This window comes from Pelmatolapia mariae, linkage group LG7 (assembly GCF_036321145.2).
Source record: "Pelmatolapia mariae isolate MD_Pm_ZW linkage group LG7, Pm_UMD_F_2, whole genome shotgun sequence".
Taxonomy (NCBI): domain Eukaryota; kingdom Metazoa; phylum Chordata; class Actinopteri; order Cichliformes; family Cichlidae; genus Pelmatolapia; species Pelmatolapia mariae.
This window is the reverse complement of record NC_086233.1, coordinates 37,555,837-37,569,647: the sequence shown is the minus strand read 5'-3', so window position 1 is coordinate 37,569,647 and position 13,811 is coordinate 37,555,837. Positions and strand designations below refer to the sequence as shown.

General features: G+C 38.4%; 1 protein-coding gene across 5 annotated transcripts in view; it reads right to left on the bottom strand.

Annotated features, from left to right (window-relative positions):
• The window catches only part of cadps2 (Ca++-dependent secretion activator 2), a 142,545-nt gene that overhangs the window by 86,485 nt on the left and 42,249 nt on the right, over positions 1-13,811 (bottom strand). For 4 of the 5 annotated variants that reach the window (XM_063480896.1, XM_063480897.1, XM_063480899.1 and 1 more), the window contains exon 12: positions 5,858-5,994. In XM_063480896.1, the coding sequence (XP_063336966.1) occupies positions 5,858-5,994 (137 nt within the window). The remainder of the gene's footprint in view (positions 1-5,857; positions 5,995-13,811) is intronic. The other variant, XM_063480900.1, reaches the window with a different exon arrangement.

The window sequence follows — 13,811 nt, the reverse complement described above, 5'->3', positions numbered from 1 at the left end:
CCCTCCCATTCTACTTTTAAATACTCTAGGAACAACAAGTAAGCCTGCAGTGTGAGAGCGAAGTACTCTAATAGGGTGATATGGTACTACAAGGTCAATAAGATAAGATGGGGCCTGATTATTTAAGACTTTGTATGTAAAGAGCAGGATTTTAAATTCAATTCTGGATTTAACAGGAAGCCAATGAAGGGAAACTAGTACAGGAGAAATATGCTCTCTCTTTCTAGTCCCTGTTAGTACTCGTGCTTTGGATCAACCGAAGGCTTTTTAGGGAGTTATTAGGATATCCTTATAATAATGAATTACAGTAGTCCAGCTTAGAAGTAATAAATGTAATTCAATATAAAAGATTACATTAATACTGTCAGGTAGTGCAATTATACTCATATTTTTTGCTCAACTAATATTTTAAATATTGTTGACATATTTAGGGTGGCTGTAGCCCCAACGACAGAGCAGGTGATTTACTCAATGCAAGGTTGGTGGTTTGATCCCTGGCTGCTCCAGTCCGCATGCCAAATATCCTTGGGCAAGATACTAATTCGAAGTTGCTCATGAATGTCTGTGAATGTTACATAGAAAGCATGTAATGTTCTTTTTTTTTTCTATGCTTAAGTATGGAAACATCAGTTTGGTGGTTCTGAAACATTCACTAACCCCAGTTACTGAATAGAATACAGTAATATCTTCCAACCGACAATATACTAAAAACAAATCAAAAAGATTTATTTATACAATAATTAGCAACAGTAATCCTTGGTTTGGTTCTTATGCTGATCTACACTTGAATAAACAACAGCTTTGTGCTACAGTATTTCACTCTAAGCAGTATTATCTGCTAATATTTGCTAATTACTAACATCCATGACAGTATATATGTCAGCTGAAAAGTTAATTAGTGTTATAGGTAATTTAAAAAAAAGTGTCACCATTATAAATGTATCCACTAGAGAGCTCTAGATGGAAAATAGACATGGTAAATCCCTCCCAACATTTTCCTACTTGGATTTTTTCCCAGGAGGGCTGGCAGTCTATCTCTCCATACAACACAATCTGGAGCCTGTTAGTTTTTCTTATGCAGATTCCTCTAATTAGTACAAATATAACTGAATAATTTGAAAGCTTCAGAATTAAAGGAGTGAGAGTCTGGACAGTGTGCATGCATAGACCTAAGTAATTACATTAGGATCTATAATGATAGAAGCATAACACAAAGTTAATTTAGCAGCAGGATGCTCAGACAGGTTCAAAGGGAGGTGAGGACACCTGCGCCTTCATCCTCTAAAAGTATGGTGATGTGATGCAAAGAGTTTTTAATGTCTAATGATAAACATTTTTTTAAAATTGAAGGTAAATTACTGCTCTTCAAATGTTGTTCAGTGCACACTCTTACGGGCCCCTTTATATATAACCCAATAAAGGGGTGGTGTGGGGGTGGGTGGTTATGGAAAAGCACAGCTGATGGTCAGATCCATCACCTCATGACGACATCAATTTTTGTTTTTGTTTTATTATAAAGATTTCGCATTATATCATAAATAAATGTGGGTCATCCTAAAGCAAGCACAATACCCATGATAAAATACATATTTGTGTGTTTGTGTGACTTTTTGTACTACTTTTTGGTGGCTTGGTCTTCCTAAACCAGAGCTCTTTTCAAAGCTTTACTTAAAATATGGAATCCTAATTCCAACAATGCACTGGATGAGGTTTTCAGAATCCACAGTGAAAAAAATACATGATTTAAATGAGAGAGAGAGAAGCTGCAATAAATCCCTCCCAGGATGACAACTGTGTGCCCATCCCAGCAGAAGGAGGAGGGAGGCTCCAGATGGAGCCCTCACGACCAAAAGACAACAGCTCCAGAGAACCAGCGGCAACAGGCAGTCTACTCTGCAACAGCCCAGCCATCCCGTCATAAGCCAACAGCGATCCCCAGGTGCCAGAGAACTGCGCCACTAAACGAACAGCGACCCTGGGACGCAGCCAGCCTGGCCCTCGAGCCACCAGGCAACCACTGCCCTGGCAGGGTGCAGGAAACAACAGTGTAGGAACACCCGCCCACTCCCCTTCCCACTCGTCAAGTTGGAAGTGATATATTGGTGCGTATGTTGGTGTACGGTAGTGTGAAAAAGTGTTTGCCCCCTTCCTGATTTCCTATTTTTTTGTATGTTTGTCACACTTAAATGTTTCAGATCAGCAAAAATGTAAATATTAGATAACGCTAACACAAAACACAAAAATGCAGTTTCTAAATTAAGGTGTTTATGATTAAGGAGGAAAAAAATCCAAACTTATATGGCTCTGCGTGAAAAAGTGATTGCTTCCTACAGCTAATAACTGGTTCGGCCACACTTAGCAGCAACAACTGTAATGAAGGACTTGTGATAACTAGCAATGAATCTCTTACATCTCTGTGGAGGAATTTTGACTCATTCATCTTTGCAGAATTGTTTGGGTATAACTTTGTGTAAACTAGAGTGCTATTAAAATTGATGGAATAGATGTGACATGAGCACCTGACTGTTGGTCAACAGTGCTCATCCACAACTCCACCCTAAGCCCTTGATGTCCAACATGCAGATAAAATTAAGAGGCAGACAGAAGTGAAAGGGTGAGTGGGACCACTTCAGTGGCCCCACCCACCATCTTCTAGGTAATGCACCTGCTCCCAAAGGCTCATTGTTTATAGTGATGTGTCATGAGCTGTAATGACTACAATGTAATTAAAAACCAGGGGCAGGTCATCGCACAGCACATCAAGCAAATTCATATAAATGGCCCAAACCACTGTGGCCCATGCAGCACAAGTGCCCCCTGAGACCCTATGTGTGTGAGTGGTGTGTTGTTTAAGGGAGTAGCGGGGAGGGTTGGGATACATATGACCGGGAGGTAAAGGAGTACCCTCAGAAGGAGAGAACCATGCTAACAACCCCTATTCCACAGACCTCACTGCAGGACGAAAAAATAGGATCCAGGGCCCGCAATGACAACACCCTGGACCACCATCACGTCCCAACGCCAGTCATTTACTCAAAGGACAAGACAAACTGGCCTAAGTTGAATTTTGCATTACCTATCTTAAATATTTATATGTATATTTTGCAAGAGTAGATATGGGAGCAGGTTTTAAAAGGCTATTTAAAAGCAATTTTACAGTGTAATTTTACAAGAAATTGTGATGCAGTCTTTTGAGGTCTGAAACTATAGTTTAAACTATAGTTTGAGTAATACTTCCTATAGGAAGTATTACTCAACTGCACTTTTCATCAGTATTACTCATTTCTGGCCTAATTTCAAGTGTAAATGCGTTTTCATATTTTGAAATGTGTATGAGCTGAAGACATTGAGGGATGTTAATGTCACTCCTGGAGAGACAAGATGGCTAGACTTGACCAGTTTTAAAGTTTAAGGTATCTTCATTCAATGATAATTCTGTGAATTTTAAAGGATAGAAGGAAGTTGTCATAAATAATATGAAGTTATCATGACTCTTTGCACAGGCTATCATATTCTGCAAGCACATTCACATATTTATGTGAATAAAATATTAAGCTCCAATAACTGAGAGCTTATTTTCCTCAACAAAAAAATACTGCACAGGCAATTTGGTTCCCGGTGATCGTTCCCTTGTTTGAAAATCACTTGAATGTTTGGTTAAACACTCTTTCTCCCATCTTGATCAGCCTCCTGCTCATAATGACTTTCATGATTATTTGATTAAAACTCCTACAAACACCTAGTCAGCCAGTTTACTGCACTTTTTAAACTTACAGCACCTACATGCCTCATCAGGGATGCTTGGGTTAAGGACATGGAAGTAGAGATATTAAAGAATTTATTGGCCAATGGGTTGAAGAAGATTAAAGTCTGCTCTATTAATGTCAAATTACAACTTATACAGTTTAAAGTCCTTCATCGTTTGCATTTCTCTAAAATGAAGCTTGGCAGTATTTTTCCATTTATTTCCTCATTGTGTCATAAATGCAAAGCAATGGAAGGAAACCTTGGCCACCCTTTCTGGTCTTGCCCTACACTTAGGTGTTTCTGGGAAGAGATATTTAATATATATAGCTGGATTTATGACTTAAAATTAAAGCCAGATGGTATACTTGCAGTGCTAGGCCTTAGGGTTTGGCTATGTGAGATGATTGCATTTCTGCATATTGAAGAGGTTCGTTATGGTCTTGCTAACACTCACTTTAATTTTTTTAAAATCTGGAACTCTTTTCTCAATCATATTAACAGAGAATCAACAATGTTTAACCCATTCACCTGCACTTTATGTTTATGTGAAACTACACCTCTGCCGGACCCTAACTCCTTCTTGGACTTGTTCCCCACATCTTTTAGACTCTGAACTTTCTGTTGCCCTGTCTAACTTCACACAGAAGACCATTTTGTTCGGACTCCATTATTTCTCTTGTACTTTTACTATGGACTGAGTAACCAGTGTTTTGTTGTTGTTGTTGTTATTTTTTTCTTTTCTCTGTCCTGTGTCCTTTTTATCTTGGGTGATTTGATGTAATTTTGAACTTAAAATGTTATAAATAACCTTTAAAAATAAAAGAAAAAGAAAATCACTTGAATTACTTTTACTAAAAAAAAGATATTAAAAGATTGATTCCTTTTTTTCTTTAATGAAAACTGCCATTGGTATATTTTGTTAATGAACAATACTTTGGGGACTTGGACCAATGCTTCCCAACCACAACTGCACACACTATAAAAAACAAAAAAACAAAAACAAAAAAACATACACATACGGACTCGCTTATTTAGGCTTCACTTCACTGCTTCCTCCTCCTCCTCCATTGACTCAGAACAGCAGTTGTCCATGAGGGTCATGTTCCTATTTGGAAAGTATTGATTAGAGTGCTTATCCCCTTAATCAGTGTGAGAGAGCGCCCCAGGCTGAACACACACACACGCACTGAGCTTCTATATCTCTTCTATTCTTCAAACTGTTCTGAAAAGTTTTAGTTATTTTTGTTTTCATTCATTTTTTTAAATATGCAGTGCTTCAACAATAATTTGGTTAGAAAACAGCAGAACCTTAATTAAAATTATATTTACGAGTTTAAAAATTCTTTTTTTATTGGAGCACTAATCCAAAACCAGCAGACATTTAAGCACAACTGAAGGCATCACAAATTATTCACGTTTGAAAAGATGACTATTTCCACCTAGGAGGTCCCTGGACTGGGGCCAGGCTGCATCTGTTGTTAAAATGCAACCCGTCACCATTATCTGAAGGTCACCGAGCATGACAAATTAGCTGAATGGCTTGTCTAGTGCTAAAATGAAGTTCAGTGACATCAGTGCGTACCGATTCATTGTTATAAAGCTTTTAATTCTTATTTTATCTTTTGTTAAGGAGAAGAAAAATTATATTAAGTTTATCTTTTTATCTCTTGTTCAAATAGTGTGTTATTCATTTTGGCCTCACAATTGGCGAGGTGAGTGAATTTGGGGATCATGTTGTGAGTAAAAAAATCCAGGGATTAACCGGTTAAAGCATTAAACAACATTAAAAGTAGTCGTTGAATAATCTTTGGTCGGTTAATGAATAGACTGATTTGATTATTTAAGCGCTACATGTACAGAAATAAAGCTATGAATTATAACTATATTAAATATCTAACTGTATCCTAGCTATAAAAACAGACAAAAAAATGTTACTAGATGCAGAAAAATTTTGTATACTGCAAGTTGTTCTTTAACTGTTCTGTTTCATGAGGATTTTAAGCAGCTTACGTATTTTGGTATAGATGATAGAAGAATGTTTGTGTGATGAATGAGCAGTATTGTGGATAGTCAATGAAGACGAATGATGAAAAGGTTCTTGTTCACATACCAGGCAGGAGAAGGAGTCGTTCATTCGATGCTGGAGTGTGTGTTTCTGTAAAATGGTGAACAGGGCAGCGTGGTCGAACTGACACGGAGACGCTGAGATCAACTTTTCCACTCCCTGACGCTGAGATGGATCAAGACCTGAAAAGAAAACACAGAGGTGGATGAAGGAAAGACACTTAGATGTGCACAACCCTGCCAAGAGTTTAAAAAAAAATTGTACTAACTGTAAAATCCATACTATGACACTATAGTGTTTTTTTTTCACAGCAGCGGAGTCTGGATGAGGTTAGGGAAACGTGCTCTTTGGTCTGAAACTCAACAACAATTGAAACAATTAGTGATAAAGATATGAGAGATGTTACAATCCTGAATATAAATCTATGGGATATTTCTCTAAAGATTAGTTAGAATAATTAAAGTAGATGTCCCAACACTGCCCACAAAGAGCCATTTAACAACTGACTCAGGAAACATGAGGTGATCATTAAACACTTGAAAGTAGGGTAGAAAAAAAACACAGACAGGAAGATAGCAATAAATCAGTTATTAAAACAGCAGATCAGGCTTCATGTCTACATTCAAACATTGTGCAATGTGCCGTGTTTTACTGATGACAAAATGTGAGTTGCGTGACTCAACAGCTGATGGGACAATGAGACTGACTTAAGAAACTTTGAGGAGGCAATGACAAGAGACTTTGACTTCTGACAATAGTGTATGTGTTCAGTCAAATCTTTGATCTTAAATTGTATATAAGCCAGTAGGCCAGAAACTGTGAAGTAACATCAATAGCAATGAGTTTGAACATGATTGAGCATGATTGCACAATCTTGTGTCATCACTGGGTCAAGTCATATGATTGAGAAAATGGAGTTTGCAAAATCACTGGGTCAAGGTTTGGTAACATTACATCTGTATATTTGAGTTTACAGGAGACAGAAAGACTGGGAGATTTGGCATCTGCAGAGTCCCAGTCCCAAGGTGTTTTCAGGCAGGATATACTAAAATCTCTCCAGACCATTCTGAGGGTTTCTTCCCAGAGTTTAGAAATGAGCCCATCCTAAAAACGTTGAAGTAGAGGCGCCCAGGAAGAGCCGAACCACCTCATGTCTTGACTTAAAAGCTTCCCACCACATGTCTGAGTTCCTCATCCCTTCTCCAAGTCTGAGCACAGTTGCTGCTCAATTCAACCACTTGTATCCACAGTCATATAATTTCAGTCATTTACCCGTGTTAATGACCATCGGTAAGTGCTGGAAAATACTTAAACCATGGCAATAAGAACATGCCAATGAGAGCAATCCACTATAAATAAAAATGTGTCAGTCACTTTTATAATAATATGTAAATATTTAAAAAGCTACAGCTCAGGTGGTAAAGGGGATTGCTACAAATTACAGTGTTATTAGTTTGATTACAGGTCCTACAGTATGCACAAGACAAATCACTGATTCATCCTTTTATCCCATCATTGGCAGTGCTGTTGCCACAAAATGGATGAACAAGACAGACAATGAGAAGCACTTTGTGGAATTACTAAGGTTAAAAGAATACTGCAGTTTCCAAACACAGTTATACATGAGAAACATGTTAAACAGAAGAAAATATTAGAAAAAGGGGTTTTAAAGGGGTCATTAATAGGAAAAAAAAAAAAAAAACCAAAAATATTTTTACTAGAAATATGAAAAGTTTGATACAATACCATGGATCAATTCATGTTTATGTCACAATTTTGGTCTTGGTATCAGACATGCTAAAGTCCTAATGTGTGTACGGCAAAAAAAAGTGACTGCATTCAAGACTGCAGAACGTAAAGATGCACAATATGGGAAAAATCAAGCAAATTTCAGTTTTTATTTCTTCTTATGAGTATTTTGGGGTGGCAGGTGTGTATGTGACTGTGTCAAAACAAACTGCAACAAATGTGGGACAAAGTCCAGGTATAAAACTAAAAAATTAATTTAGAAAATGCAAAAAATACATATTATTTAAACTGATTATTTCATTAACTTGGGTGTGTTCTGAGTTTTATTAATGATAACAGAGAAAAAAAAACATTACAAGATTTTCATATTAGTACATTCTGGAATAGCTAGTAATGAAGTCATTTTTATGCAGCAGCCCTGACAGTTCACTTTGGATGTGCACTGCCTGAAGCTGCAGGCGATAATGAGGCTTTGGGGTCAGTGATGAAAGAATCAACAAAAAATGAAAAAAAATAAAAGAAGCCGAAGAGGCGCAGGGTGTCCCAGCCTGAGCAAACCTGGGTCATTTCCAGTCCTTTCAGGCCTTTCTGATAATGGCCCTGCCAAATGAAAAGCCTAACACTCTCCACTCTGCCTTTATTGTGGGAGTACATTTCAGGATGGGAAGCTTCTGACCGTGACACATGGCCCCACAAAAGACCACAGCTCACTGAGAATACTGGCGCTGTTTCCACGCCTGTGGCTCATGCCCAAGACAAGCTTTAGTGATCACTTTTATTATCGCTGTCATTTTGTTTTTTGTGTGGATGCAGAGAAGCCCATGAGGACTCTCAGGCATTTGTGCTTTTCATCCCCTCCTCATTTTCTTGTTGCCTTTGTCCAAAAGAGAAAAGAGAAAAACAAAAAAACAGGAGAAGTGAAATCTCCACAATCAACTTCCAATCAACGCTCCTCTGCTTTCTTTTTCCATCTTTTCTTTTCATTCTTCCACTTTTCTGTCAGTGACTGCCCTTCGGGTGTGATGGCCTGCTTTCTCTCTAATTCCGATGTAGGTCATTTTAAATTTGTTACCTCCATAACAGTGTACTGTCCTCAATGTAATTTAGAGAAAAGACAGGGAGTGAAGGAGATAGGACTCTAAAGAAAGCAAGACAAAGAGATATAGATTAGTACTGATAATAAGAGGAGGGAAAAGGAGGGGTAATATTGATTGGGAGACAGACGGCCGGAGGAGTGATGTTGATTTCTGTCAAGTCCAACTTTCAGCTATTATGTTCAGGTTGTGTGTGTGCGCGTGTGTGCGTGTGCGTGTGTGCGTGTGAGAATGAGCAGAAAATATGGATCGATCTTCATGCATTTTTTCTCGGCTATCTACAGGTTTTTCTGCTCTGGAAGTTTCTCATTAGTGTGATTACATGAGCATAATTTTCTGGTTTTGCTGAACATGACACACAATTGCACAAAAAAATGGTCAGTCAAAGGCACAGATTCAATTGATTATTCTTAGGACTGGTTTCTGTTGGGGACACCAAACTATGACTAGTATTAGTACCTACATGCAACCTAAACCAAACATGCACAGCCATTGTACAGTCATAAGTTTCATAAATGAATAAAACATAGACACACAAATCCATACACCAGTTAAGTACAGGCAAAAAGTAAAAAAAACAAACAAAACAAAGAAGCAACCAACATTTTTATACTTCAGTGTCAATAAAGAATGAATACCTTCTTAAAACTAATTGAAACAAATAATAATATTCAGGCAAAACATTAGCAGCCTGAATTAACTGCATTCAAGACATTTAAAATTGCCTTAGATTTATTAAGTTCGATACATTTTCGTTTATTCTGCAGCTGATTACAAGAGGAAGGAGCTGCAAATTTCAATGGTCTTTTTCCAAATTCAGTACAAATCTCTGAGACAGAACTCTTGGGATCTAACACAATACCTTTTTTGATGAAGTCTGTAAATTACATGCAAGCAAACCAAGAATAGCCTTATAAATGTGAATATATCAGTGGGCGAGTCTACAGCATACTTTGGTTTCGACCAGTCCTCTATTTATCGTCTTCAGTTGGTCCAAAAATGCAACTGCTTGTCTGTTGACTAGTACAAAATGGAGGGAGCATATACAGTGGGGAAAAAAAGTATTTAGTCAGCCACCGATTGTGCAAGTGCCCCCACCTAAAATGATGACAGAGGCCAGTAATTTGCACCAGAGGTACACGTCAACTGTGAGAGACAGAATGTGAAAAAAAATCCATGAATACACATGGTAGGATTTGTAAAGAATTTATTCGTAAATCAGGGTGGCAAATAAGTATTTGGTCACCTCAAACATGGACAATCCCTGGCTCCCACAGACCTGTAACGTCTTCTGTAAGACGCTTTTCTGTCCCCCACTCGTTACCTGTATGAATGGCACCTGTTCGAACTCATCATCTGTATAAAAGACACCTGTCCACAGCCTCAAACAGTCAGACTCCAAACTCCGCCATGGCCAGAACCAAAAGAGCTCTCGAAGGACACCAGGAAAAGTATTGTAGACCTGCACCAGGCTGGGAAGAGTGAATCTACAATAGGCAAGCAGCTTGGTGTGAAAAAATCAACTGTGGGAGCAATCATCAGAAAATGGAAGACATACAAGACCACTGATAATCTCCCACAATCTGGGGCTCCACGCAAGATCTCATCCCGTGGGGTCAAAATGATCATGAGAACGGTGAGCAAAGATCCCAGAACCACACGGGGGGACCTGGTGAATGACCTGCAGAGAGCTGGGACCAAAGTAACAAAGGTCACCATGAGTAACACACTAAAACGGCAGGGAATCAGATCCCGCAGTGCCAGACGTGTTCCGCTGCTGAAGCCAGTGCATGTCCAGGCCCGTCTGAAGTTTGCCAGAGAGCACATGGATGATACAGCAGAGGATTGGGAGAATGTCATGTGGTCAGATGAAACCAAAGTAGAACTTTTTGGTATAAACTCAACTCGTCGTGTTTGGAGGACGAAGAATACTGAGTTGCATCCCAAGAACACCATACCTACTGTGAAGCATGGGGGTGGAAACATCATGCTATGGGGCTGTTTTTCTGCCAAGGGGACAGGACGACTGATCCGTGTTAAGGACAGAATGAATGGGGCCATGTATCGTGAGATTTTGAGCCAAAACCTCCTTCCATCAGTGAGAACTTTGAAGATGAAACGCGGCTGGGTCTTCCAACATGACAATGATCCAAAACACACCGCCCGGGCAACAAAGGAGTGGCTCCGTAAGAAGCATTTGAAAGTCCTGGAGTGGCCTAGCCAGTCTCCAGACCTCAACCCCATAGAAAATCTGTGGCGGGAGTTGAAAGTCCGTGTTGCTCGGCGACAGCCCCAAAACATCACTGCTCTGGAGAAGATCTGCATGGAGGAATGGGCCAAAATACCAGCTACTGTGTGTGCAAACCTGGTAAAGACCTATAGTAAACGTTTGGCCTCTGTTATTACCAACAAAGGTTATGTTACAAAGTACTGAGTTGTATTTTTGTTATTGACCAAATACTTATTTGCCACCCTGATTTACGAATAAATTCTTTACAAATCCTACCATGTGTATTCATGGATTTTTTTTTCACATTCTGTCTCTCACAGTTGACGTGTACCTCTGGTGCAAATTACTGGCCTCTGTCATCATTTTAGGTGGGGGCACTTGCACAATCGGTGGCTGACTAAATACTTTTTTGCCCCACTGTAACCCAGTGTTGGCCTCTTTACACTGGCTTCCTATTCCTTACAGGACCCAAATTAACATTTTACGTTTTGTTTTTAAACAGGTAGGTAAGAAGGGGCTCGTCTTACCTATCTGAGCTTCTATCAATGCATGCAAACAATGCAAACTAATGTTATTTATTCCAAGGTCGAAACCTAAATCTCGCTGTGAAAGGACCTGCTACATCTCTCTGTAGCAGGTCCCAGACTCTGGAATAGTCTACTGCCAAATATTAGATCTGCACAAAACACTAGAATATTTTAAATCTCTACTGGCTAATTACAGCATGGAACCCTACTCTAAAAGAACATAAACGCAAACACTGTCTGTGAAGCTGGATTTAAGAAATAAGTGTTTAAGTTGAAGCATTCATAACAGTTGAGGGCCATCTTGTGCCAGCACATCCAACCAATTCATAAAATAACAGCATCACATCACAAAATATATCTTTTTTTTACCAAAGCACAATGAAATCCCAACACTAACACACAACATACAAACCACTTACTGCTAAAGAGACAGAATGAAAGTGGGCAGTGTATCCTTGACTTTTTAAAAATAAAACACGCTGCAGCAGGGGGCAGTACAAAAGCAACCCCTTAGACTGCTTTTCGGGTTTAGTTTCCTTGTTTACACTAAATGATCAATTCTGTCACTAGTTAACTAACAAACTACTCTTAGCAACAATCAACCAACCCAGTGATGTTATGTTCTCTACAGGCACGAGATGGTGCTCAACACTTTCTAAAGTTCTAAAAATGTAAACACGTATAGCTTAAACCAAGTCGCAGACAGTCTTAAATCTACAACAGTTGTTTTAGATTTATTTCATGATGGAAATAAAATAATACATGTAGTGTTTAAGGTCCACTTTAATAAATTCCTTTAAAACATTAAATCATTATTTATTTACATTTTTTAAATCCGCAGATTATGTTTGTCTGTTATTCAATACTGATGATCTGAAACATTTAAGTATGAAAAATATTTTAAAATGTTAGAAATCATGGAACAAAAAGGACCAAATTCAGACTCCAGCAACAGAATTCATAATCGATTAAAAAAAAACAACCTTTCATTTAATCTACTTTGACAATGAGATCTTTAAGATGTGATGGGACCTGATCATTCAGGATAAATAGTCACACTGTATGCATCAAAGTTGTTCAAGTGTTTATGACAGCATGCAATCTTTAAATATCCTTTTTTAAATTAAAAAAAAAATCTGTTGTTGGCTTCTCTTTACTGGCAAGAGATGGAGAAGTTATGGTTGTTTTTCCTATAGCGTTAGTAATCTTAATAACTGAGTAAGTAATTTTAGTGTAAAGAAGAATTGCCTACATGCAGTTCCAGCAATTGACTGGAAAGACAAATTGAACTGAAAAGGATGTGGAACAGGTTAGTGTGATAAAAGACAAAGATGTAAATGTACTAACATGTGAAGAGTGTGTTGAGAATGTGAAAGTGTGAGGTTTGAGCTGCAGCATGGCTACATCCTGAGAAAAAGCACTAGAGATGTGATGTTTGTTTGGAGAATGTTAATGGAGAAGTATAGAGAAGGTCAGAAGGAGTTGCACTAAGTCTTGGTGGATCTAGTGAAAGGTTGGTGCAGTACACAAGGACAGCGAGACAGTGGTAAGGAGTGTAGTAGGAGTGAAAGACTGGTTTAAGGTGGGTTTGGGAAAAAAGCATTAACGACAATATGACTACTAATTAGAGAGCCTAGACAGGTTACAGCTCTATAGCAAAGCTATCACATACACAGCCATTTAACTAAATTATTCAGCTACAAAATGTGATGTTTCCTCCTACAGTAGCCTAATAACACACAGCTGAGTTAAAATCTAAGCTATTATCTAATAACACAGTTAGACAGCCTAGCAGAGAGTAAAAATTCACTCTAAGTTTGTAAATTGTAACATTATTAAATTCATGGGTTTGTCTGACAAAAGTTTGAAATTCATAGAGATTCACTTTAATACAATATTTCAGAAAGAAAACTATTAAGTACTGTTGCAGGGATTATTGAAATGTTGAGTTGTGTTACGACTCCTTCCATTGCCTGCGAGGTCTGTGGGGGCATGTGGAGCAACAGCACAACACAATCCGTAGATAAGCTGAGACTTCAAGAAACTACACTGGCACTTCATTAGGTATGACTGTTCAGCACTACAATCTAATTGGCTTCTAATCAGCCAATCATATAACAAAAACTCAGTCCTTGTACAGATATACAGGAATTTTCCCACACAACCACATCCTAGGATTTACAGAGAATTGTCTAAAAAAATCCTTCGAGCAGCAGCTTTGTGTATGAAAATATCTTGTTGGAGTGGAAGTTGCTAACAGGAGAAGGTGGTGCCAAATCTCAAATCTTTAATCATCTCAAACTGGTTCGCTTGGGATGTGGTGAAATGGGATATTTTCATGATGGATGTGCAGATGACAAGTCTGCAGAAACTTTGTAATGCTATCATGTCAGTATGGT